This window comes from Stigmatopora nigra, chromosome 13 (assembly GCF_051989575.1).
Source record: "Stigmatopora nigra isolate UIUO_SnigA chromosome 13, RoL_Snig_1.1, whole genome shotgun sequence".
Taxonomy (NCBI): Eukaryota; Metazoa; Chordata; class Actinopteri; order Syngnathiformes; family Syngnathidae; genus Stigmatopora; species Stigmatopora nigra.
The window spans coordinates 11165570-11191542 of NC_135520.1; the positions used below are offsets into that span (position 1 = coordinate 11165570).

Consider the following 25973-nt stretch of genomic DNA (forward strand, 5'->3'; position numbering starts at 1 on the left):
TATATATATATATATATATATATATATATATATATATATATATATATATATATATATATATATATATATATATATATATATATATATATATATATATATATAGATATAGATATAGATATAGATATATAGATATATAGATATATATAGATATAGATATATATATATATATATATATATATATATATATATATATATATATATATATATATATATATATATATATATATATATATATATATATATAGATATATATAGATATATATAATCATTTTTACTGTATACTATTATAGTATTTATAACTCCCTTGAAAAACTGGATTTTAAAAGGTTAGAAATAGGGGAATTTACTAAATTGTAATTATCATGCTTAAATTGTCGAGCCCTGGCGGCTCACAGGGGGGGAGACCTGGGTTCAAATCCTGGTCTGTCCACCTGTGTGGAGTCTACATGTTCTCCCACCAATTTAGGGTGTTGTCCCCTGCCTCTGGCCTGAAGTCAGCTGGGATAGGCTCCTGCACCCCCTGTGAGCCTCGTGAGGGTAAAGGAGTTCAGAAAATGAGATATGTTTAAATTGATTAATGTTAGTGAAACAGGAATTTTAATTTCTCAAGAATATGAATTTCACGCTTAACATTTTATAAATCTTACTGAGAAAAGTAATTTGGGGAATGTGAGAAATTGTTCTTTGTATTTTATGAGTAAATATATACTGAGCAAACACAATTTAAAGTGGCAGTGGTTTTATATGGGCAAAGGATGTGGAAGGAAGAATAACGTTGACCCATTGTGTAGATTAGAATTCAATAGCAGAAAACTTCAGACATTTTATGTCAAAATGTATGAATCATGGAAATTACTCCCAAATGAATTGAAAATGGTTGAAAAGTTTGAATTGGCAGTGATTGGCTGGCAACCAGTTCAGCGTGTATTATTGTGTACCTACTGCCCACTCTAAACTAGGATAGGCTCCAGCACTCCTGACTCTCGTAAGGATAAGCGGCTCCAAATATGAATGACTGAATTGGGTATAAGCATTGCATATAGTTATGCATTCATTTTTTTTCTATACAAGATTTATGTTATACGCCTGTGTTCTATTGTTGTCACGGATGACTCAAATTTGTGCGTGACAGCGTAAAGTGAACCGCAAAATAGCGAAGCTTTCTAGAGGTCTCGGCGAGTTCCGGTATTGATGAAAGCTCATTTGTCCAAGCCCGACAGAGGTCCTCGAACGCCTCTTAATCCGAGCCCAGTCGCTGAGTACCAGGAGCCATTTTGGTCCCACCTAAAATCACACGGAGCTGCGCCTCCACTTCGGGCCGCTCGAGATGGACCAAATCGTGCCGACGCCGAGGATTGACACCTGCGAGCCTGTTTGAACCCCCACGCCCCCCTCCCGACGACAGAGCCCCCCCACCGCGTGACATTGGAGGCCATGGTCCGTCGCTGTTAGGCGGTCTTGAGTGCGAAAAAAAGCCCGGGGCGTTTTTTTTGGGAAGTGGTGGAGGAATAGCGTCTCTGTGAAGGTTGGCGGAGTTCGCTTGGCCCCATAGGGTCTCGGGCCAACTACCATTAGTATTTTTTGTCGTTTTTGAGCACGTAAAGTGTTGTTTTTGTGGAGGTCGGGCTTCACACTTGGTCGGAACTCCATGCGACTGTGCCCCCCTTCCGTCACCGCGGGATTGAACGAGGTGTCACCGGATTGTGGGCCGCTTGCCCTCGCCTGAAACATGTCAACCAAAACCCCTTTGCCCACCGTCAATGAGAAGGCGACAGAAAGTGTGAGTAGCCGTTCGTTACCAGTTCCATTCACACATTTTTCTGCATTTCTAGCACAGAATCATAGCGTATTGTTCTCTCACACAGACTTCGTAAACAATCCGCTTCCTCCTCGGCCCTCCCAAAAGCCCTGCTAATTCTAGTGTTTCTTCTCGGTTGATTTATTTTTTGGTCACAATTGTATTTGTCGTGGACACGTGTCTCGTTTTGGGGCGATAGTTGCTGATTTTGGATGTATTGGTGAGACTTGCGAAGGCCCCAGACGAACAAAACTACATTACAGTACTTTGCCTGTTGGCTTGGCAAAAGATTGAGGGGATTGTGTTCTGGCTTCCGTATGGCTCTTGTAGGTGTCAATCAAGGAATTAGACCAGTCAAATTTAGAATACCATTTTACTCCCTCCCACTCGTGACCAGCATAGCTCCCTGTCTGATTTACTGCTCAAAACAAGCGGTGTTAATAGAAGCATTTCCGGTTTAGCTTGTCAGAATAAATTTATACCTCTATATTTAGCATGTTTTGTAGGGCATCAGTAGTGATGTAAATTTTGGCTGGCCTTGGCTGTGTGGATACAATTTACTGTATTTTAAGTGCAAAGCACGTTTCTTGTTCCAAACTAGCACCTTCTTTTGGGGTTCACTATTAATGTAAATGTAAAAAAGGGAAACTACGCTCATTGTACAAATATATACTTACATGAGACATGGGCATTTTAAAAAGTATAAAAAATAAACCAATTGTGTGCAAAAACGTTCTCAAATATAATCTTTACCTTTTTCTCAATTTGACATTCCTCAAATTCAAATTATGCAAAGAAAGAAACTAAATGAATAATTGATTGAATAACTATTTGCTCGATTTCCTTTTTAAGTCAAAAAATAATTGAATTGAATTTAATGCTTTTATTGTCATTATCCAACAGCAGTCTCTAGTGTCACAGTCTCTACCGGTACGTTGCCGGTGAAGCTAGAAATCTTATTTCGCTGCTCGTAACCGATGTTTGCTATGTCTAGGCGGTTATAACTGAATTTAATGTCCGGTTTTGACGAACAATTCCTGACAGGACACACAAAACACATTAAAAAGGGTGCACAAGTAGAGAGAGCTTCGAACCGCTGCTCACGCATGCGCCGCCATCTTGGAGGAAAAAAAATAATGTGTAATTAAGTTACAATATCTATTTATCTCCAAGACTACTACAACTCACTTTATTTTAGAAACATCCTCACATATAATGCTAGTAAATAGTAAAAAACCCTGTTGAGGTGCTCAATTGGGAATTCCCATACTTTAAGTACACTAATCCCTTGTTTTTCACAGATAACGTATAGCAGATATGGAAAAACTATTATGCAGGGGTGGCCATTGCGATCTACCGGTAGACCACCATGGAATTATTGGTAGATCACCAAGGAACTATTGATAGATCACACGACAATAACATTTTGATCCCTCCCTGTTGGTATCCTTTACTAGGCTCCTATGAATTTGGCATGCCCGCATTAAACTTTAGTATGAATTGAGTGGATTTTCACCCCCATTTTCTCGCATATAAGCCGTATTTGTTGCTCAAAAGAATGACTGAATCCAGGGTACTGCTTATATGCGGCTAAATTAGACTTGACATGCACGAAACTACAACCTGACGAAGACGAAACACCATAATGCAAGACAATGCCACCAATAAGGTAATCTATTTCAAAATAAAGGACATATAAACAGAAAATGCTAAATTAAACGTATTTTGACGTCAGAGGATGTATTTTCTCGCATATATGCCATATTTGTCGCTCAAAAGAATGATGAATGAATCCAGGTACGTACAGCTTATATGCGGGTAAATTAGACTTAACATGCACGAAACTGCAAGGTGACAGACGAAACGCCATAACGCAAGACAATGCTGCCTATATGGTCATTTATTTTAAAATAAAGTGCAGATAATCAGATGGAACGCTAAACAAAACTTATTTTGACGTCTCTGCATGAAATTCACAAAATAAACTATCTTGCATGAAACATGGAAAAAAATCACTCACTTGTGCCTGCCACCCTCTCTCTTTCCCATCCGTGAACTCCCCGTTGTATTGAATAATGTCTCATTTTATCATTAAACATCAAAACCACTACTTATTTGTTACTCTGTTAGTAAATGGTGAATTACAACCATTAAAACGTTTTTTTTCCATGTAATATCCTGTTTTTTGTTGGGTTTTTTTCAAAAGGTGGGAACAAAATAATTTCTATTTGGTTCATTTATATGGGAAACGTTGATTTGAGATACAAGTAAATCAATATACGAGCTGAGTCCCGGAACACATTAAGCTCGTATCTCAAGGTATGACTGTAAAATTAATCCTAATATTATGATGATTGTGTTTACGTCTGCTATGCCCATGAGATCCCTATCAACCACATTACCTGTTCAATTGAAGTAAATAAATGGAACTTATTTATTTCTGAAAAAGAAATCTTGCAAACTGAACATCGCTCTGCGATATGGCCATCTTGATGATATTGGCCAGTTCTATTCCTGTGTAATTTTTGCCACATTCTCTTGATTTTTGGCTATGTTTGGACAGGTTATTACAGGGAATTTTTTTTTGTCAATTTTCAGGTCCGTTCTTAGGTTGTCGCCTCTTGTTGATTTTGGGTTATTTTCATAAACTGGTTATAGCTCTTAATAACACTCAAAAGTTGATCAAGATAAAAAGTCAGAATATTTTTGGATGAGTGCCCTCTCATAGATTCAAACATTTACAACTGTTGTGGCTTTATTCTGAAAATCCATCTTCCCAGAGCAGTTAATGGCTTGCCGCCAGCTTGATGTACGTCATGGATTAACCCCCCTCCACCTGTTCCCTTCCTTCCTCTCGAACTCCTTCCCGTCCCGAATCGTGTTGGTTGCCAGTGGGAGTGTCGAGTGGCGTCTAGGGACTCAGGTCATTGTCCAGTGGCGTGTTTCTGCGCCGACATGACAGGCTCACAGGAGGCCCTTCAGCCTTTTGAGCAAAAGGCGGAAATTTGATGGTCTTTTTATTATTTAGGCAAACTAATGCAATACTTTTTTAACGTTTCCTGACTTATCGTTTCCTTTATTGTTGATCTGGTTCAAAATGGTAGTCAAACAGTTAAACCAAAATCTACTTTTTATCATTTGGTATATCTAAAAGTTACATTTTAACACTACAACACTCTTAATTTAAACACCAAGTCACAAAATCTACTTCAAAAGGCTTTAAGGGCCACAAGCAATTTATTTCCATTTGTATTCATTTCATTTATATTAATTTAGAATTTATTAACATTTTATTGGGTTTCTCTGTGTGTTTCCAAACTTTTTAAAAATCAAAAAAAGTACCAATTTTGTATGACATGCATATGCAAAACCAGCAAAAATACAAGAGAATTGATGTTACAACACTGAACCAAACAAAACCGGTCCAGCTCTTCTGCACCGTCGCTATCTCTCTCCTTCACATCACTGACACGGAGCGGTAAGAACAGCATTTAAATCAACATTAAAACCCAATTCTTTGCAATATGCAAACAAATAATAAATACTATAATATACCCACCCCAATAATACACCAAAAACTTCAAATTATGTTAGGCACACTGAGTAAATACTCAAGAAACAACTCCAGGATGAACGTGGGTCAGCACAAGACTCAGGAACTTGTTGCCCAAGAGACAAGGAGGGTCATTTCTTGGCTCACTAATTACACTTGGACAGAATGGCTTCTCTGCTAAACTAGCTGGCTTTTACAGCGCGCTAACCTTGCGCATTCAAAGACTCACTACGAATGGGAGGCCAGCGAGGTGTTGGGAGATAACGGGAAATGAACACCAGCACGACAATTTAAAAAGAAAAGTATTGTATAAGGGAAGTGCTTGTAGCGTCGCTGTGTGCATGTTGTGAGGGTGGTGAGTGCCAAGTCAGCCTTTTTTTCTGCTAAGCCCAGAGAGGCCACTCAAGAGCAACATTCTCAAACGCTGCTATATCAAATATCTGATCTTTTGATAGTGGGAGAGTTTTTCGTATCCTGGAACGGTAATTAGCATATCAAAGTGTTTCGTACCCTCAACATTTCCTATATACAGTGGTACCTCTACATATGAGCAGCTCTACCTACGAGATGCTCAAGATACGAGGAAAATTTCGAGCAAATAAGTCGCTCTTGATAGGAGAAAAACATTTCGAGATGCGAGAAAGACAGGTGGCCATGACATGAGAGGCTACTTATCATTGTAGTGCACTCTCTTTTTCGCATCTCTTTCGTGTATAACAGATATCTACGAGCACTGAACGATTTATTCACACGGGTTTCTCCTACACATGGACCAGAAAACGCACAACGCGCATGCGCGGGCAAAAAGATGGCTTTTTGGGTAATGAAGTATACCCGTGGACACAACACCGATAGCCAATAGCACCCTTTCTCAGAATAAAACTTCCATTACCCACAATCAATATGTGGGTAGCCTGAGCTGTTGCATTTCCTGTTTTCCTTCCTTAGCCTGTTAGCTCCGAAAATATCGACATACGAGCTCAGTCCCGGAACAAATTATGCTCGTGTGTAGAGGTACCACTGAACTAGCAGCATTTCTATGTAAAGGTACCACTTTATATCCTTAAATAAAACTATACTGGAATAAAAGATAATTGATGAGCTAAGTTTAGCCTCGTTTTAGTTCCCAAAAACTTGAAGAACCAGCGTATTTCCTTGGACTGAATGTGGAACGACAACTGTGAGTTTCCGCGGTATCTTTTAGAATAATTAGTTTGCAGTTTTAGTTCCAGAAAACTTGAAGAACCAGCGTATTTCCTTGGAGTGAATATGGAACGACAACTGAGTTTCAGTGGGCGGGAAGAGGAGATGCATTCGGGTGCGGCTCACTTGATACTAACCCTTGCCAGTTTTGATACGGTCAGCCCCGCTGGCTTTTGAAAAAGATGCCTCTCCAACAAAACCAATACATGTGTTGTGAGAAGCACAGCCAGGAACTAAGTTGACATGACCACTGACACTACTCTGCAAATCAGGTCAAGATTTTTTGTCAATGAGAGAGGCTGGCAGCAAATGATGGTTGGTTGAAATTTCCCATTTGAGCTTGATTAATTTCAAATAGTTATGTACTCGTATTCATTTGGTAATGTGGTAAATGTCCCATTTTGTCATGATGGATTTCCCGACATTTGGATCGGATCATTTTCTTTATTTAATGTGTTCACCTCCGTTTTTAGTGTGAAAAATTTCCAATTTCAACAGGATACAATTCAGTTTTAAGGTGGAACTTGAGCTTTATATATAAATAAATAAAGCAGTAGACTGTAAATTTGTCAATCGTCTTGATAATGTCAAGACAACAACAACAACAATATTTGTACAAGAAAAAATCTTCTCAAATCTGGGTACTCCAAATCCAAATGGATTAGCCATTTTATCATTGTCAATGGGAGCAAAGGGAATATTTCATGGTTCTGAAATTATACCAACTGGTTGATTGTCTTGCAGCACACGTCCTCTCACAGCAATGGCCGACAGGAAGTCAGCAGCTCACGTTCGTCCCGTTCGGGCGTACGTTCGCGTAGCGACGAGCCTCAGCAACCTCATGTTGGAAACTACCGCCTGCTGAAGACTATCGGCAAGGGGAACTTTGCCAAGGTCAAGCTGGCCCGACACATCCTCACTGGGAGAGAGGTGAGTGGAGATTCATTGCGGGTGGCCTTTTTTTGTGGGGCTTTTCTTTGAATGTTTGTCTCTTGCTTCTTCTTTGCTGTATAGGTTGCCATTAAAATCATTGACAAGACGCAGCTGAATCCAAACAGTCTTCAGAAGGTAATTTGCCAAAATAGCTCTATTTAATATCGACGCTATTTAGGACTGCCTAATAAATCGACTAAAAGTACAAACAGTTATTGACTTAAGACCTATGCGGGTTATGTCTATTAGACTTTGCATGACAGTTCATTGCAAATGTTGTGAATGCTCAGTGATTCTTAACCTTGTTGGAGATACCAAACCCCACTAGTTTCATATGTGCATTCACCGAACACTACTTCAGTGTAAAGTAAATTATTTAAAAACAAAAATCAGGATATATACATTCCTTGCAGCACTGATTGGCCTAGCAATGTCACGTAATCATCGACAGGCAGTGATGGTCAAGCGGAGCACGTTATCGTGTATGAACATGATGAGTCGACGTGCCTTGATCTCCGCAGCAGAGGCTTCACTGAACCCCTGAGACCGACTCACCGAACCCCTAGGGTTCGATCAAACCCCAATTTAGAAACACTGTCTTAGACGATTCAACATGAAAAACGTTATCATACAACAGTGTTCTCGTTACCTCTGCGTCCTGCGTCTGATACGCACAGCTTTTCTTCCAGACGCACAATTTCAAGTAATGTGCTTTTTTCGGACGCAAAGAAATTTTTATCAAAAAAAAAACCAAAACACATATATCCGATAGCAAACCAATTTATTCCACATAATCTTTGCGAAATAATTCTCGCGAGACTAGCAGACACTAGCAGACGAAGGAGAGAAAGCGATAGCAAGAGTTTCGTAATAGTGTAAGAAAGATAAAAAATGTTTCAGAAAAAGCAAAACAGTCTGGATAGTTATTTCGCAGTTAAAAATACAACTAGTAAGAAAAGAACTGCAGAAGATTCGATCGATGATCATGAAGCAAAACGGGGGCGGCAAGGAAAAATACGCACATTTCAAAAGACTTTTGGCTGCAAAGAGAGGAGGATCTACGAGCTGAAAGACTAGTACAATGATAAATAAACCCTAACCCTAAACCATATAATAAATAAATTAAATCTGAATGTTTATATATCGTTGTTTATGTTTTATTTGCATCCGTAGTATGTTGGGACTCGTGACAAGTTTCCTGGGACGCACAGTTTTCAGACAAGCGAATCCCTGGGACTCGCAGTGTGCCAATTGTAAAATTATCACTGATACAATAATATCCACAACATGGATCGACATATGTACAGAGCGCTTTACGACCGGTCCGTCAAAAAGAAATGCGTAAGTCGACGACCGCCTGTATACCAATCTACTATGAAACGTGTGCTAACCACACCAAAAAAGATGGGAACATTATTTATGAAACCAGTCAAATTAACAAGACACGTATAGACTTTTTCCAAGCCATTCGTCATCAACCAGGGCGATAGCAAGACTTGTGAACACTTTCATACACCATGCTTCTTTTTTTCACTGCACCATAACTTTCTTGGGTGAAAATAACGATAGGAAAAGAATAAAGCTGCATTTAGCAAACTATGAGGTCTTCTGTTACCTGAATATTTTTGTATGTAAAGACATTTGTCAGTAGAAGCAACACTTTACTTTTGTGTGGATGTGTGCTGTGTTTTTCCGATTATAAATCACTCCAGAGTATAAGATACACCAGCCAAAAAAAAAGCACAGTAAAGTAGGAAAATGCAGACATAAATTGCATTGCAGAATAAATCTAATTTTTACTTCAACCCTCTTCTCAGTAACGGTGTTCTGAAAATATTAACCGGAAGTGACCTCCAATTAAACACTATAAAGAGTATAGAACTACAGTAGGCCACTGTTGCGCATTCAGACTTCGTTACATAATGAGATAAGAAGAGATCGACAAAAACAACCACTGGCCTCGTCTACCAATATATCGTGGTTAGAATTTGACAAATATAGTGATTATTAAAAAAACATTGAGATAATGAATAAACAATATTGAATTTTAAATATAAGTCACTCCGAATGTCAGGTCTGTGGTACAACTTCAGGAGCAAAAGAGTGAGACCAATTTAAAGGAAATAGGTTTATTACCAGACTGCAGAATGGGGGGAGAGAGCTCTAACAGTGGAGAACCGCTCAGACTGGTGTCCTTTGCAACTCTCTCTCTGAATGAACAGTTGGTCAGTTTTTATTTAGTTAAAACACCGTAAAGTTTCTATGACGGCGATGTTGGATAGAGTTTATGCAAAAAAAACTTTCGGCTAATATGGTTAGACATTTGCAGGTTTAAGATTGTTAAATAGCAGTTGAAAACTTGCTGGGGGATGTAACTTTCCTCGGCGATAATCAAGGCAAATGTCTTGATGCGTCCTTCTGCTTATGCGTGGTGAAAATGGTTGACGTATTCCTCTCGTATTGCCTAGCGAGTTCAGTAACACTTGCCCCACTCATATTTTTCAATTATTTCACGTTAATGTCCATTGTCAACGGTCTCCTTTTCTTTTGCAAAACTCTGCCGATCCTTTGTAATGCGGGTGGGTAAATGAAAAGACTGCCCAGTGGTGGTAGAATTATTTTATACACGAAAGAAATTCAAAAAAGACTGCCATGGCCATCTGGCTTGGTCGCATAACAAAATTTTGATTGTATCTCGGGCGAATTATTCGATGGAAATTTTCGTCGTAAGACAAGAATGTTGTATGACGAGCGGTTGTATGACGAGGTTCGACTCTACTGTCAGTATTTTGTAAATATAAATTGAATTGGGTGTTTTTTTAAAAACCTCAAATTCAATTTTTATACACAATAATCACAGTACATCCTAAACAAATCTTTTTTCAAACTTGAGTCTTGAAATATAGGGGTCGTCTTATATTCGGGCCAGTACTGTAATGATAGCGAATTAGATAATTTATTCAGTAAAATTTAACATTGCAAATGAGAAAGGTTGTTAATGTTTTTCGTTAATTTCAATGATATCCCATGTAATGTTGACAAAGTGCTTGGTCAATAATAAATCAGTTCATTTTTCAAGCAAGGTCACAGCAACTCTGCTATGTCTATGTAGATCAATGACAGCCAATGATTTAAATGTTCCATTACCATATCGCTTTGTGATATGCTCATGTCTCCTTTTGTAAATTTAGGAGCATAGTTTTTATGCTATTATTTTTTTTTAGTTCTCAAGACTCTTTGTCTTGCATATCTGATTACTTTGGGTTTCATTAGAGTCAAAATTTGGAGTTACTTCGATCCTGTCAAGCTCGCTAAGAGTTGGTCTGTTGGGCTTTAGCCCCCACCGGTGCTATCCCCAATCCCCTGGTGGTTTTCCATCAGTTTTTCCAAAGCGCCATTGATTCGGCACCTTTTGTGTGTCAGAGACACCCCCTCCAAAAAAAGTATCGAGTCATAACTGAGGAACTGGTACAAACACACAATACGCCAACACGGATTTGTCACGACACGCAATTTCCTCCAATGTTTATTTTAAGAAACTGAAGCCATCTTGAAAGATTTCGAGTACTGAATTTGCCCTTGTGTGAAGCTATAAACACACAAACATGGCTAGTCCTGGTAATGGTGAATAGTTTACAAAACCAAAGAGAGAGACGATTGTTCACCATGGATTGAAAGTGCTCTCTAATCCCCCTGATTCGACCTTTTGTTCATACCTGCTGTTGACCGGTTGCACAAAACAGCTAACGCCTGATCCCTAAGAATCGAGCAGGCTGGTTGCTACTGATCGTCTTTTAGTTCCATTGAAGGCAAAAAGGTCCAATCAAGGTTATGACCATATAATGATCCAGTGATAGTTTGCAATAGTTTGTATCCCAAAAGGTTGATGATATTCCCCTGCTAAGAGTCAATAAATCATGTCACCTATAAAATAAAAGGATTCACTGGTTGCGCCAACATTTTTCTCTATAATAGTGTTTTTGGCTGCTATTTATGATTTGAGAGGTAAAATATTTTTTTCTGGTGGGAGTAATGTGTACACCAATTCATTGTGCATGCCTGTATTACGTTATGCACGTAATATCTAATTACTTTTTTGTTAAAACTGTTAATCAGGCATTGTTTTGTAGACTAAAAACAAAAAAAGTATTTGGAATAAATAATCATAAAATCACACTCAAATCTCATCCGACTTACGTACACACAGAATGATCTCTAGTACCTCTAGATACGAAAGCCTTTGGTCTTCAAATCTCAAGTTAAGAAATCCCCTAAATTGTGAATGCATTCCCTGTTTACATGATTTCATTCTGACATAATCCAGATAAGATTATTGCAGCCTATTTTACTTCCACTTGGATCCTCCCACAAAAACAACTCTCCTTTGGCCCTTGTTTGTCATCACATAGTTCTCCATTTAAAATTATTGATGCAAATGAAATGAATAGCATTGCTAGGCTATTGAAGCAGCAGGAAGCATTAAAAGTGACAACTCCTTGCATGGCCTTTCTGTACTGGATGTGTGTTTATGTGCATGTTTGTGTACTAAGGTTAGCTTCTTTATTATACTGTACCACTGCACAAAATAGAGCAAGTTATTACATGCGTGTTATTCATAATCCATTAAGAAATTATTTTCTCTTAATTTCTTTCATTTTTGTCTGTTTCTGGCATATTTCATGATGAGTGGGACATTTTGGTCATTTTTTAAGTGTTTAGTTGGTAGTTTTTGTAGTAAAAGTTCAAGTTACAAAAACATTTCTGGAACCAATTATTTTCGTACGCAAAGGTACGACTGTAATGTGTTTCAAACATTTCCAGTCAAACCCCCTGAAGCGAAAAAAATGTCTCTTGTCACACCGTCGGAATGTCCATGCATTCTTTATGTAATGTTTGTAATTTGTGCCAAATCATCTGTTTTGGTCTAATTTTGTTTATGGGCCCGTATACGTTCCCATGGCAGCTTTGTCGTCAGGCTGATGGAAATGCGCTTCACATGTTTAACGGTCACTAACTGTGTTTTAACTATTTGGTGATTATTTATGTTTTCCATGGTTTGTGCAATTCTTTATCTTTTAGTGCTTTTTTTCCCATATTATCCATACGATCACTATCAGCTCTCCCAGTTCAAATATATTGGAAAAACAATTTACTCAGGTCAAATAGCAGCCAATCAATTCATTTTGTTCATAGTTCTGTTAAATCAATGTTAGAATTATCGGTTTTAATGTGAAACATCACCTTCCCTCGTGGATATATGGTCGAGTCATAGGGCAACAGTTTCAGCAGGAAAGCCCAGACTTGACTCTCCCCAGCTATTTCATCCAGCTCTTAAAGAAGAATCCCAAGGGGTTCCCAGGCCAGCCGGAATACATAATCTTGCCAATGGGTTTTGGGTCGGGCCCGTGGCCTCCTCCCAGGTGGTTGTGCACGGAACACCACACCAGGGTTGCGTCTGGGAGGCCTCTGAATCAGATGCCCGAGCCAACTAATCAACCTCCTTTTGATCCAGAGGAGCAGCAGCTCTACTCTGAGCCCCTCCTGGATGACCGAGCTTCTCACCTTATCTGTAAGGGAGAGTCTGGACACCCTGCGAAGAAAACTAATTTCAGCCCCTTTTAATGCTGGAGGATTTGACGAGAATTGTTATCGCAATTAAAAGAATTTGTCTTAAGATAATTATTATGATAACTATCACATTCTTTGTCTTCCTAATTTGAAACGTTATTGAATATGTGAATAAATTACTTTCCTCGTTATACAATTATAAAAAAAAAAAAAATTATCTTACTTTAAAAAAAGAGGACATAAAATAGGATTTTAAAGTGTTGTTGTTGTGTTGTGCAATAAAGATAAGACAACTCCCGACTTACACTATGAAAAATAATTAATAGAAATCCTCCCGAAATTTTGACAAGCATCCTTATTTTCATCCATTTGCCTTCAAATCTAAATTCAATGTGCAATGTGAAATAAATAAAATAATCAACTGAAGAGATCATCACAATTGACAAGCAGACTATGTTCAGCCTCACATAAAGAAACAATGTGGCCATTTAAAAAATAATGAAATAAGAAGCTCGATGAACCTGTTTGAACTCAGGTTAACGAGCTTTTGATTTTTGCCATATTTTCATAAAATTAGCATAAAATGAGTGAATTGCTTTATGAAGTAAGCAAAGAATGTACCGCCTGTCCCCAAGTGAAAATTGTGTTAAATGGGTTGGGAAAATTTTCAATAAGGCTGCTGTTTGTGTAGAGGAGTTTTAAAAGGCATTTAAAAAAAAGAAGAAAGAAATCCTTTCTGTGTCTTAATCTAGAAGAGCCATACACTGAAAATTTCTTTCATTGGCTTCCCGTGATATCTTTCCCTCTGTGAGCCAATCAACATCCTCTTGGATATTAGAGAGAGAATTAAGACTGGACTGATGTCTTGAACCTTTACCTGCAAGCTTGAGGGTTTGAGAGGGTAGGTTGAGCGATCACAATGTTCAGTCAATCGTGATTTGTCTGAAGTGTGTCTTGCTTGCATTTATAAGTACAGATAAAATACACAACAGGGAGACTTAATCTTTTAGTAGGTAGACTTGGTGTTGCCCTGCATTTCATAATTGCTTATTTTGGTTGTGTTATAGTCATTTTGCTTTCATGCTCTGTGTGTGCGGCTCTATCCTTAACCCTGCTGCAAAATCATTAGCCGTTCCTCACCAACTTCCTCATCCACTGAACGCTGGTCTGGAACTCGCATTCACGCATCAGCACCCCTCTCTTCTTTGTGGTGTTCGGGTGGTGTAATTGGAGTTTAAATTTCTCGACTTTTCTCTAAAGTTTTTATTATTGTTGACAAGAGCTTTTTGACGATAATTTGCGTTATCATTTTATCGCCCAGGTCAAGCCGTTTATATTCAGGATCTTGTTCTTTCGGCCACAACCCAGAACTCGTTACCATACACAAGGGTAGGAACATTGATCATGAATAGAGTACTTCCACGTTTCAGCTCAGATCCTTTGTCACCATAAAAAACGGATGCAGAGTCTGCATCACTGCAGACACCACACTGCTCCACCTGTCAATCACGTGCTCCATTGTTTCCTCACTCGTAAACAAGACTCCGAGATACTTAAAATCGTCTTGGGGAAGGACCTCATCCCTGACCCGAAGAGGTCATCCCACCTTTTCCCGACTGAGGACCATCGTCTCAGATTGGGAGGTGCTGATTTTCATCCCGACTGATTCACACAAGTTTTGAATCATTCTAGTGAGAGTTGGAGATTGTGGCCCGATCAAGCCAACAGATTCACACCAGCTGCAAAAAGCAGTGATGCAAGACTGAGGCCACTAAACCGGAGCCCTTAATGCCATGACAGCGTCTAGGTATTCTGTCCATGAAAGTGATGAACAGCATCAGTATCCTATACTCCCGGATTACTCGCCACAAGAATCCCTGTGCGACACTGTTGAACGCCTTCTCTTAAGTCCACAAAGCACTTGTCGACTGGTTGGGCCAACTCTGATGCCTCCCCAAGAAACCTGAGTTGATCCACTGATTCCCGTGCCAGGATGAAACCCACACTTCTCATCATGACTCCAAGATTTAACCTCCCGGTGTGCTCTACTATCCAGTACCCAATAGACCTTCCCGGGGAAGCCGAAGAGTTTAATTCCCATATAAATTGGAACACACCCTCCGTCCCCCTTTTTAAAAGGAGATTTCTATCCCGGCCTGCCAATCCAGAGGCACCATCCCCGATGTCCACGTAATGTTGCAGAGGCCTGTGAACCAAGACAACCCTACAACATCCCAAGCCGTTAAAACTTCAGAAGGATCTCTGGTCTTGCCATCGCAAAGTTTTTTAACCACCTCAATGATTTCAACACCCGAGATAAGAAAATCTGCCTCAGAGTCTACAGATTTGACTTCTTCATGGGAGGGTGTGTCGGTGGAGTTAAGATCCACCGATTCACAGTTTCAATGTCAGTAATGCTCAATCACGCCCCCTCCAGGTCTCACTGTCATGGTTTGCCATGGGTGACCACACCAGAATCACAAGGCCCCAAACAACACAACCACCATGATAAAATGATGACTGGTAGGGGGTCCATGTCATGGTAATTAAAAGTTAGGCAAGTTCGATAATTTTTATTCATAAATTAAAGTTTTTATTTATTTAATGAATAATTTCAAAACATTTATTTTGCGTACCGTATTTTCACGATTATATGGCGCTTCGCATTTTAAGCCGCAGTGTCGGCAACGAGTGCTATTTCTGTATTTGACACACACTAAGGACGCACCGTTTTTAAAAAAAGCAGCCAGGCATGGAAAACATACACCACCTTAAACATATATGGACACACGCTAAAAACACATTTTTAAAAAGGCAACGGAAGCGAATTTGTGTTCGGTTGTACTTAATTTAGCCATTTTACAATGTACTCGCGTCATCATCACTCACAAATCTATCACAGTCCTCATTTTCTGTGTCCGAATTGAACAATTGTGCAAATGAGTCATCGAAAACGCTGAGTTTTATATGTTCGTCCAGCTAGCGTAACTAGCTTGACGCTGCCTGCTACCATTCGTAAGGCTGTGTTGATGTCGATGTCCAGGCCACAATCCATTCGCAAATAGTAGCTATCTAGTAGCTAGCGTAACTAGCCGGACTCTGCTTGCCACCGTTCGTAAACCTGTGTGGATGTAGATGTACAGGTCACAATCCATTCGCAAATAGTGGCAGGATTTTTTTTGTAAATACAGCCGGAATGACGGCGAGCACCAAATTAGTGTGTTCGCCGTCACGCTGGGTGTATTGACAAAAGAACTATATATCCCAGCAGTGACTGCGCAGTACTTTTTCTACGGGGAAAATAGTAGAGTCGGTGGCTGCTTGCCGTAGTTGTGAGAGCTGTAGAGGATGGTGTACCCTATCGACTGATTTATTTTATTTTATCGTGATAACAATTTTAGTATATATATAAAGCACACTGGATTCTAAGGTGCCCTGTCTATTTTGGAGGAAATTTAAGGCTTAAGTGACCCTTATAGTCGTGAAAATACATTAGTTATCTCTTCATAATTAGGGGTTTGGTTCTTCACTTTGTTGGAAATAGCGGTTATTTTTACTCGGCTTTGACGTTTTTCCTTTAATTTTCTCCACCATTTATTTGAACTGCCTCCTTTATAAAAGGTCAGAGGAGACAAAATGGGGGAAATACATTTTGGGTGGAGAAAAAAAAAAGACCAGGACATTTTTAATTTTAAAAGAAGAAACTTGTTTTTTTCAAGACTTAATTTTATCATGTTGCAATATGAGATCACTGAAAATGTGGAGCTTGCCATGTTAATAATAAAAAGTCATCATGTAAGCTGTGTAAAATGTAATAACTCTCAGATCTCCCAGTTGAAATGGATTTGAAGTTTATTACTTTCGATACATGCGAATGGATTCATATTCACTTTCATTAGTGGTTACCCTGAAAGTGGAAATTTACACATTAAAATGTAAATCTTATCGTGTAAATGCAGAATTTTACCATGTTAAAAAGTTTCAATTGAATTAATATTTAAAAGCCCCCCTTGTCAAAATGGATTGGACATCTGTCATTGTTACATTCACTTTGAGTCATGGTTACGCACTTCACCTCTTTTTCCCCCCAAGTGACATATATTTTTTCTTCAACTCTAACTCCAATTGACGGCGAAATACATCCGTGGCTGTTTTCCCCCTTCTGCTGTGAATTTAAAATGGGTTTGTCACCGGTAGACGTACAATCCATTGAACTGTGAGGGCTGACAGCGAATTTCCCTTTGCTTCAAATGGATTAGACTTCTTTCGCTGTCAATGACAGCTCGCAAGCAGGTTAAGGGCAATTTTTTGTTGTTTTAAGAAATGTTTTGCAATCTTTGTGATCTTTCCTTTGACTTTATGATAACTTATTTTTTCCTGTTTTTAATCACTAAATTGGTTTCCTGAAATATCCATTTTTCTTTTAATTGATGGTAGCTTTGTGTTGTCGTGTATTGGCTCTCACTATGTAATTTGCTTTTCAGCTCTTCAGAGAAGTTCGAATAATGAAAATCTTGAATCATCCCAACATTGGTAAGTAGATGTTGTCTGTACTCAGCTCAATTTTTTTCATGTACTGTGGTACCTTGGTTTTCGGACGTCCGACTTTGAAATAATTGCAGTTCGAACGAACATTTCACCTTTTTTTTTCTTAAATTCTGATTTCAACCGAAAATCCAGAACTCGAACGGCCCGACAAAAGCCGGAATATGACAACACACGTGGGGCGGCCATCTGACGAATGACGCGCTTTGTTTATGTTGCCGTCGACAAAAGTTGAAGCCCGGAAAAACCAAAGACCTTTCGGTTTACTTCACATAAAAAATAAGCAACAAAATGACTTTAATCTCATATTACAATTTGAATCTTGTTATAATACAATCTAGCATTTCTATTTCAATTTGAATATTGAGATTTCTCTCTTGGGTTATTACCATATATGAATTCTTGTAATTTCCCACGGCACACCTGAACATCGCTCACGGCACACTGGTTGGGGAAACACTGCTCTAAAGCTCCCTGTCCTTCATGTGTTTTTTGTGTGTGTTGGCAGTTAACCTGTTTGAGGTCATTGAGACAGAGAGGACGCTCTACCTGGTCATGGAGTACGCCAGCGGAGGTAACAAGCCATACACTCAACGCAAAGTTGTTTAAGTTCAATTTTTGTTCAATCTAATACATTTGTGAAAAGGTAGTCCATGAAAAACACAAAATTCCCATGTTTTTGTTATACATTTGCGGTGCCACAATGAATTGTCTTTTCAACAAGTAGTTGATGAGCAAATGAATGAACAAGAACGGCTGCACCGAAATCGTCGACTTTTCATGCGAGACCGCCAAGAGTCATTGAACGAGATCGGTCTGGGTTTTTGTCATTTTCTCTGACACTTTCAAATACAATAATCTATATTTTCAGGCTTGATTTTATCAGCTATTATTTAATGTTAAACAATTAATCCAGTGGTTCTTAACCTGGGTTTACTCGAACTATAGGGGTTCAGTGAGTCGGTCTCAAGGGTTCAATGGAGCTTCTGCCACAGAAGTCAAGACACATCTACACATCATGTCTATTCACATGCCCTGCTTGACATTCACTGGCTGCAAATGACCCCGTGACATTGCAATGTTTGGCCAATCAGTGCTGCGAGGAATTGTCCAACAATAGAGCACTCTGGATGGCCAGAAGCCCAACTTGGCATAATACTCTCGATAACCTGCGTGTTAAATCATCATTTTCATCTCATCTCATTCCTTGAACCACTTTAATCTCACTAGGGTCGCAGGGGGTGCTGGAGCCTATCCCAGCTGACTTCGGGCCAGAGACGCGACACCCTGAATTGGTGACGATAAGTCAAGTCCCGATAATCGAGGGATTACTGTATAGTAAAAAGATTGGGTCATCCTGCTTCAGTTTTTCGATTATGTTCGCGAATTTCAAGGGAATACTGTATTATCTTAACACAACTTTGAATTGTATTTTAATCATTTAATTAATGAATACCATTATGAAATCATTCGTTCATTTTCTTTACAACTTATCCTGCCAAGGATCGCTGATAGTGCTGGAGACTGTTAATAAAAATAACATTTCTCTTAAGATGAAGAAAAAACAGAAATACATAGTTGCTTGGTCCAATTGATATTTTAGACATTAAATTTGTTTGGACATGTGTTCATTCAATTTTTCATTCATTTTCTAAACCGCTTTATCCTCATTAGGGTCGTGGGGGGTGCTGGTGCCTAACCCAGCTGACTCCGGGCCAGAGGCAGGGAACATCCTGAATTGGTGGCCAGGCAGTCGCAGGGCACAAGGCGACGGACAACCATGTACACTCACACCCATACTCAGGGGCAATTTAGAGTGGCCAATCAGCCTACCATGCAAGTTTTTGAATGTGGGAAGAAACCGGAGTACCCGTAGGAAACCCACATTGTCCCGGGGAGAATATGCAAACTCCACACAGTTGGACCGACCTGGATTTGAACCGAGGAGCCCAGAGCTGTGAGGCCGATGCACTAACCACTCATCCGCCGGCCCGCCTCGTTGTGAATGTTCATATTTCAAATTAATTTTGAATGCATAAAAAATGGATTTGACGTCTCATGCTGTCTGTCATGGAGTGCGGTTTTCATGCACAGTCTGATTTGTGAGTGTTATGTAAACGTTACTTTCTGCTGTGAGGACGTGTACGGTTAATGGATTCGCATCAGTTAACAATGAGGATATGTCCCTTTCACAGCCTGAGCTACAAATGGAAGTCCCCTTCTGGTCTACAGTGCGCATGCCTGCCTGCAGTCTTGACGCAGATGTGACATAGTAAAATACTGTATGCTAAAAGCCTGTAAATAAGCAATACTCCTAGGAACAAGAGAAGATGGCAACTACGCGTGAAGCGCGTGAAAATAGTTTTGAGACTTAGTTTTCCTATTGAAGAAATTAAATTTAATTTAAGATCAACAATCTAAGGGGATCTGACAAAGCAGTTTGTCCACACTTCCCTGCATTGGAGGAACTTATTGGATGCTTTGTTCAGGCTATGCTGCATCCTCCACCTAAAGTGAGGTGGAGTGAAAATGTTAATGTTTTGGCTAATCATGCCATCACAATCCCTGCTTCAAATGCTCATCCAGCAAGAAATACTCATGATGTATAGTATTATGCTTAGTCAAATGAATGTGAAATACCATAATATGGGGTACATAAAAGGCACATAAGGCACATAAAAGTCTTAAATTTTCCCCAAAAGAGACAGGGTGCCTTATAATGCAAAAGCTACCACCAATGGTGATTTTTAAGCGAAAGACGCTGCCGAAAGAAAAGTTTCCAGCCAGCGTCATCGTGAAGGTGAATCTGAAGGGCTGGATGGACGAGGAGAAAATGAGGGAATGGCTAGGTGAAGTGTATGTCAAGCGACCGGATGGATTTTTTCACTGCTCGCCGTCACTTTTGATTTGTGACTCTATGCGTGCTCATCTCATGTCAACGTGAAAAACAAAGTCATGAAAATGAACTCGGAGCTTGCCGTCATTCCCGGCTTGACCAAAGAACTGCAGCCACTTGACATTGACATCAACCGGGCTTTCAAAGCTAAGTTACGAGCAGTGGATGATCGCTGGCGAACACTTTCACAAAGTGTGGCAGACAGCGCTACGATTTGCGAGTGGATTGTGGCCGCCTGGGCGAACTTGTCTGCTTGCACGGTTGTCGGGCTTTTGCCAAAGCCGGCCTCATTTCCGAGGAGCCTATTGACAATGACGCTGACTCTGAGAATGAAGAGGGGGGACCCGGCGTTCTGTACTCATTTGGGCAATTGTTTAATTCAGACACATCGAAAATGAAGACTTTGATGGTGATGAAGTGAGTACATTGTAAAAATAAATAACTGAATTCAGTTCTTAAAATTATATACATGTGACAGGGTTTAATATTGAAGAGAGAGACTTTAATATCTAAGTAGTGTTTAATATCTAAGTACTGTTGAAAACAGTATATATTTAGATATTTAACTCATGAATATAAATTTGAGAGCTGGTTTCAACAGTACTTAGATAGTAAACAGTACTTAGTTAGTAAACAGTACTTAGATATTAAACAGTACTTAGATATTAAACAGTTCTTAGATATTAAACTGTACTTAGATATTAAACAGTACTTAGATATTAAACAGTACTTAGATATTAAACAGTACTTAGATATTAAACAGTACTTAGATATTAAACAGTACTTTGATATTAAACAGTACTTTGATATTAAACAGTACTTAGATATTAAACAGTACTTAGATATTAAACAGTACTTTGATATTAAACAGTACTCAGATATTAAACTCTCATGAATATAATTTTGAGAGCTGGTTTCAACAGTAAACACACCATTAGACCGGCAAACCAAAAGACCGGCGACCAAACGTCTGGCGACCAAAAGACAGGCGACCAAACGTCTGGCGACCAAACGTCCGGCGACCAAACGTCCAGCGACCAAACGTCCGGCGACCAAACGTCCGGCGACCAAACGTCCGGGGGCCAAACGTCCGGCGCCCAAATGTCCGGTCACAATGATGGGAGGAAGGATATGCGGAAGCGCTCCTTCCTGCAATGAGGGTGCAGCAGTCTATTTCTGAAATAGCTTTGGAGGGACTCCACAGATTCATGCAGGGGGTGGAAGGTGCTGTTAAATGATGGACATCCTCCTGGTCAGCATCCTCCGCTCTCCCACTTCCTCCACAGAGTCCAAAGGACAGCCCAGAACAGAGCTGGCCCTCCTGACCAGCTTATTCAGCCTGTTCCAGTCCCTCTCCGTGCTCCCGCATCCCCAACAGACCACTGCATAAAACACTGTAGATGCCACCAGAGTGTCGTTAAAAAGTCCTCAGCAGTGTCCTGCACATTCCATTGGACTGTAGACTCTTCAGTAGGTACAGGCGGCTCTGGCCCCTTTTATACAGGGCACCTGGTATGCTTTGTGCATCTATCCGCAACCAAAGAGTTTAATCAGTGCCGTTTAAATGTTTTTTTTAAAGGACAGGAAACAAAACAAAGATTTTTTGTAGTCAAGATTTGGGGAACTGAACTCCACAAACTATAAGAAAGTTTTGTTCTCCAGATCCGCCCCTCAACCCTCGGAATTTCTTGACATCCATTAGAGAGAAAGGTCACATCGAGGAAAGCAAATGTTATTATCCCCCGAAAGTGGCGCTCTGATGCCATTAGTTTCATAAAGTCAATGGAAACGCTGTGTCGGTTCGGAGCTGGAGCTCCCCTTTTGCATTGGAATTAGATGATTAAACAAGAAGACAGTTGCATGTTGCCTTGGTTCGAACTTCGTCAAGACTGAATTGGGCTTCTACTACCGAGGCAATCTGGGATGGTGCTAGCTTGAGGCGGGGTCAGTGCCTTGAAAATGTAGCCCTTGCTTCCACGAGTGTTATTTGGTATTTGTAATTTTTTTTCATTTCATTTTTATTTGTTTAGATTTTATGACTTATCCATCAATAAACATGACAAAGAAGGTGAGGCAATTCTCATTCAAATCACAATTAGCGTGAGTCAAATCATTTTCGTGATGCTAGCAAAATTTAATTTAACAAACCAGCACTAAATCAGGACTAGGTCTGGCTAAACTACGACTATTATTTAACGAGATGTGTGTGTGTATATATACAGTGTCGTGAAAAAGCATTTGCCTCCTTCCTGATTTCTGTGGATTTTTTGCAAATTTATCACACACACAGGTTTCAGATCATCAAACCAATTTTAATATGAGACTGAAACAACCCAAACATATTGAAAATGCACTTTCTAAATGATGTTATTTACCAAGGCAGAAAAAAATTACAATTTTGAAAATGGCCTTCTGTGGAAAAAGTAATTGCCTCCTGAACCTAGTAACACGTTTTGCCTTGTCAGCAATAACTGAAATCAAGCATTTGTGAAAATTTGTGGTGAATCTTTCTAGATGCTTTGAAGGAATGTTTCAATTCTGCAATATTGGTGTTAGTGTTTCTAGCATGAACAGCTTGTTTTCAGATCACACCACAACATTTCGATAGGTTTTAAATCAGGACTTTGACTTCAAAACCTTAACTTTATTTTTTTAGCCATTCAGAGATGGACCTGCTCGTGTGATTTCGATCGATGTCGTGCTGCATGCTCCAAAAGCGCTGGAGTTTGAGCAGACATACTGAGGGTCGGAGATTCTCCTTCAAAATTTGCTGGTAGACAGCAGCATTCATTCCTAATAAAATTATGGCAAGTTATCCTGGTCCTGAGGTAGCAAAGCAGCGCCAGACCATCACAGTGGCACCAACGTGCTTCACTGTTGGTATAGTGTTCTTTTGATGACGCCGTACCATTTTTTTCGCCAAATGTAACTGGCCGCACAACTTAAAAAACGTTCAACTTTTGACTGATCAGTTCTTTCAAAAGTGTGGAGGATCATTTAGATGTTTTTTTGGCAAAACTCCAGAGCAGGGATGTTTTGGGGCTGTCGTTGTGCAACATGGACTTTCAACCCCCTCCACAGATTTTCTATGGGGTTGTGATCTGGAGACTGGCTAGGCCACTCCAGGACCTTGAAATGCTTCTTACGAAGCCACTCCTTTGTTGCCCTGGCTGTGTGTTTGGGATGATTGTCATGCTGAAAGACCCTGCCACGTCTCATCTTCAATGTCCCTGCTGATGGAAGGAGATTTTCACTAAAAATTCTCTCGATCCATGGCCCCATTCATTCTTTCCTTTACACAGATCAGTCGTCCTGGTCCCTTTGCAGAAAAACTGCCCCAAAGAATGATGTTGCCACCCCCATGCTTCACAGTGGTGTTTTCGCTCCTCCAAACACGAGAACTTGTGTTTCTACCAAAAAGTTCTATTTTGGTTTCATCTAACCATTACAAATTCTCTCAGTCTTCTTCTGGATCATCCAAATGCTCTCTAGCGAACTGCTGATGGGCCTGGATTGTACTGGCTTCAGCAGGTGGATACGTCTGGCAGTGCAGGATTTGAGTGAGCAAATGCTTATTTTCCACTCTAATTTGGATATACATTCTTTAAATCAAAATCAAACATGCGATTTTATTTTATGCGCTAAATTTGTTTGCTGTATGCGGAGAATACTAGAGTAGTGCGCAATTGCGCACGCATGCATCGTAGAGGGAATATTGCTGAATACTAATGTTGACTCATTTATTCATTACTTATTTATTGATTATTAATTTATTCATTTATTATTGATTTTTAATTCAGGATTTATTAATGATTGATTTTTATTCAGGATGTATTTTTTATTTATGATTATTTACTGATTATTTATCTGTCTTTTTGTTTGTTTGTTGTTGTTATTTGTGCTTTCCGTGATGAAAGCTTTAATTTCATTACACTTGTATAATGACAATAAAATCATTTAATTCAAAAAGAGGGTTTGGAAAAAAATGTTTCATTCAATCATCGATAGATTGTGGAATAATTATGGCAGGCCTTGAAGAGAGGTGGAAGGAGGTGAAGAATTTTCCTAAATGAATTTGATTGATAAATCATGGTATTTCTGAAATGAGACAATCTTAACTAAATTTATGGTATGCCATATCTCCCAGGAGCAGCTTGTGCCCAACAGGGAGGCCCTATTTGTGGCCAAAGCGCCAGGCACACGCAGGACACACATCTGCCCTCCATCTTGTCTTGTGTCATGCCACTTACAGTATTTCTCTTTTACAGGGGAGGTCTTCGACTACCTGGTAGCACATGGAAGAATGAAGGAAAAAGAGGCCAGGGCTAAATTTAGACAGGTACCCTTGCATTGTTCTGCTTTCAAACCTCTACTGTCCGTTCCTGATAGATTTAAACCAAATCTTGTAATGCGTGTATGTTGGGTCAGCGCTATGAGATTATTTCATCCATTTAGTTGCTTTCAACACAAAAGAGTGTGTTTTACACATGGTCGGCTACCCGGAACGGGGACACATAGTCGGCTACCCGGAACGGGGACACATAGTCGGCTAGCCGGAACAGGGACACATGGGCCACTAGCCTGAACGGGGAACAGGGACGGCTAGCCATAATGGGAAAAGGGGAACTGGGCGCCAGAGCGGGGACACTCGGACGGATAGCCGAAACGGGGAGTAGCGAACGGCTAGTTGGGACCGTTACCAGAGAATGATCAGCTGGAACGGGGGCCTGTAAGAGGCTCCCATCATTGTCCCACATTTGAGAACGGCTGTCGTCCTGTGAGCTTGAAGGCTCGCCAGCCGCCCCGTCAGGTCAGCGTGAAAAGACCCCGGAGACCTTGCCATGGGTACATGATTTGTCGCAGGCGTCGTGGCCCCTGTTTTGGTGGTGGGACTGGCGCACCAGAGCATGCGGCGTCGGCACGGGTGCTCGAGCACGTGGCATCTGCACGGGCGAATCTAATTTATGTGCTGTCTTTAGTTATATAACCATTATTTAGTAGTCACTAAATTGTTTATGTGCAACTGAATTTAAGCTTTGGTGACCTGCCCAAAACAATTATCGCCAATTTGTTGCCTGGTCTTGAACATATCCATTTTGACTGGTAGGGGCTAGCAGTGGACATCTAATACCTTCAATGGCACTGAGACATATCAACCAATGCCAGCCATCTAAAATAAAATGTTTTGATGTCTGTTGCTGTACTCACTTACTGTGAACAACTTATCATATGTTGTTGTGTGGCTTTTGCAGATTGTATCAGCGGTGCAGTACTGCCACCAGAAGCACATCGTCCACAGAGACCTGAAGGTGAGAATGCACACGGAAACAACCTCTCCGAACTGCCAAGAGGCTACGGCAGCAAAATTTCGCTGGCTGTTTCAAAAGGCTTTCCTCCATTTTATATTTCTGTGTAACAAATCAATATTGATGTTTCCGCCACTGCGTTGCCTCTATGAATGATCCATGAGCCGTAGA

The 25973-nt window shown here is 40.0% G+C and overlaps 1 protein-coding gene across 7 annotated transcripts in view; it reads left to right on the top strand.

Annotated features, from left to right (window-relative positions):
* Positions 1 to 1220: 1220 nt before the first annotated feature.
* mark3a (MAP/microtubule affinity-regulating kinase 3a) overlaps positions 1221 to 25973 on the top strand; it is a 42970-nt gene continuing 18217 nt past the window's right edge. For 4 of the 7 annotated variants that reach the window (XM_077730792.1, XM_077730794.1, XM_077730793.1 and 1 more), the window contains exons 1-7: positions 1221 to 1780; positions 7299 to 7484; positions 7569 to 7622; positions 17540 to 17588; positions 18109 to 18174; positions 24765 to 24835; positions 25749 to 25805. In XM_077730792.1, coding sequence (XP_077586918.1) covers positions 1730 to 1780; positions 7299 to 7484; positions 7569 to 7622; positions 17540 to 17588; positions 18109 to 18174; positions 24765 to 24835; positions 25749 to 25805 — 534 coding nt within the window. In that variant the 5' untranslated portion in view covers positions 1221 to 1729. The remainder of the gene's footprint in view (positions 1781 to 7298; positions 7485 to 7568; positions 7623 to 17539; positions 17589 to 18108; positions 18175 to 24764; positions 24836 to 25748; positions 25806 to 25973) is intronic. The other 3 variants (XM_077730795.1, XM_077730797.1, XM_077730798.1) reach the window with 1 other exon arrangement.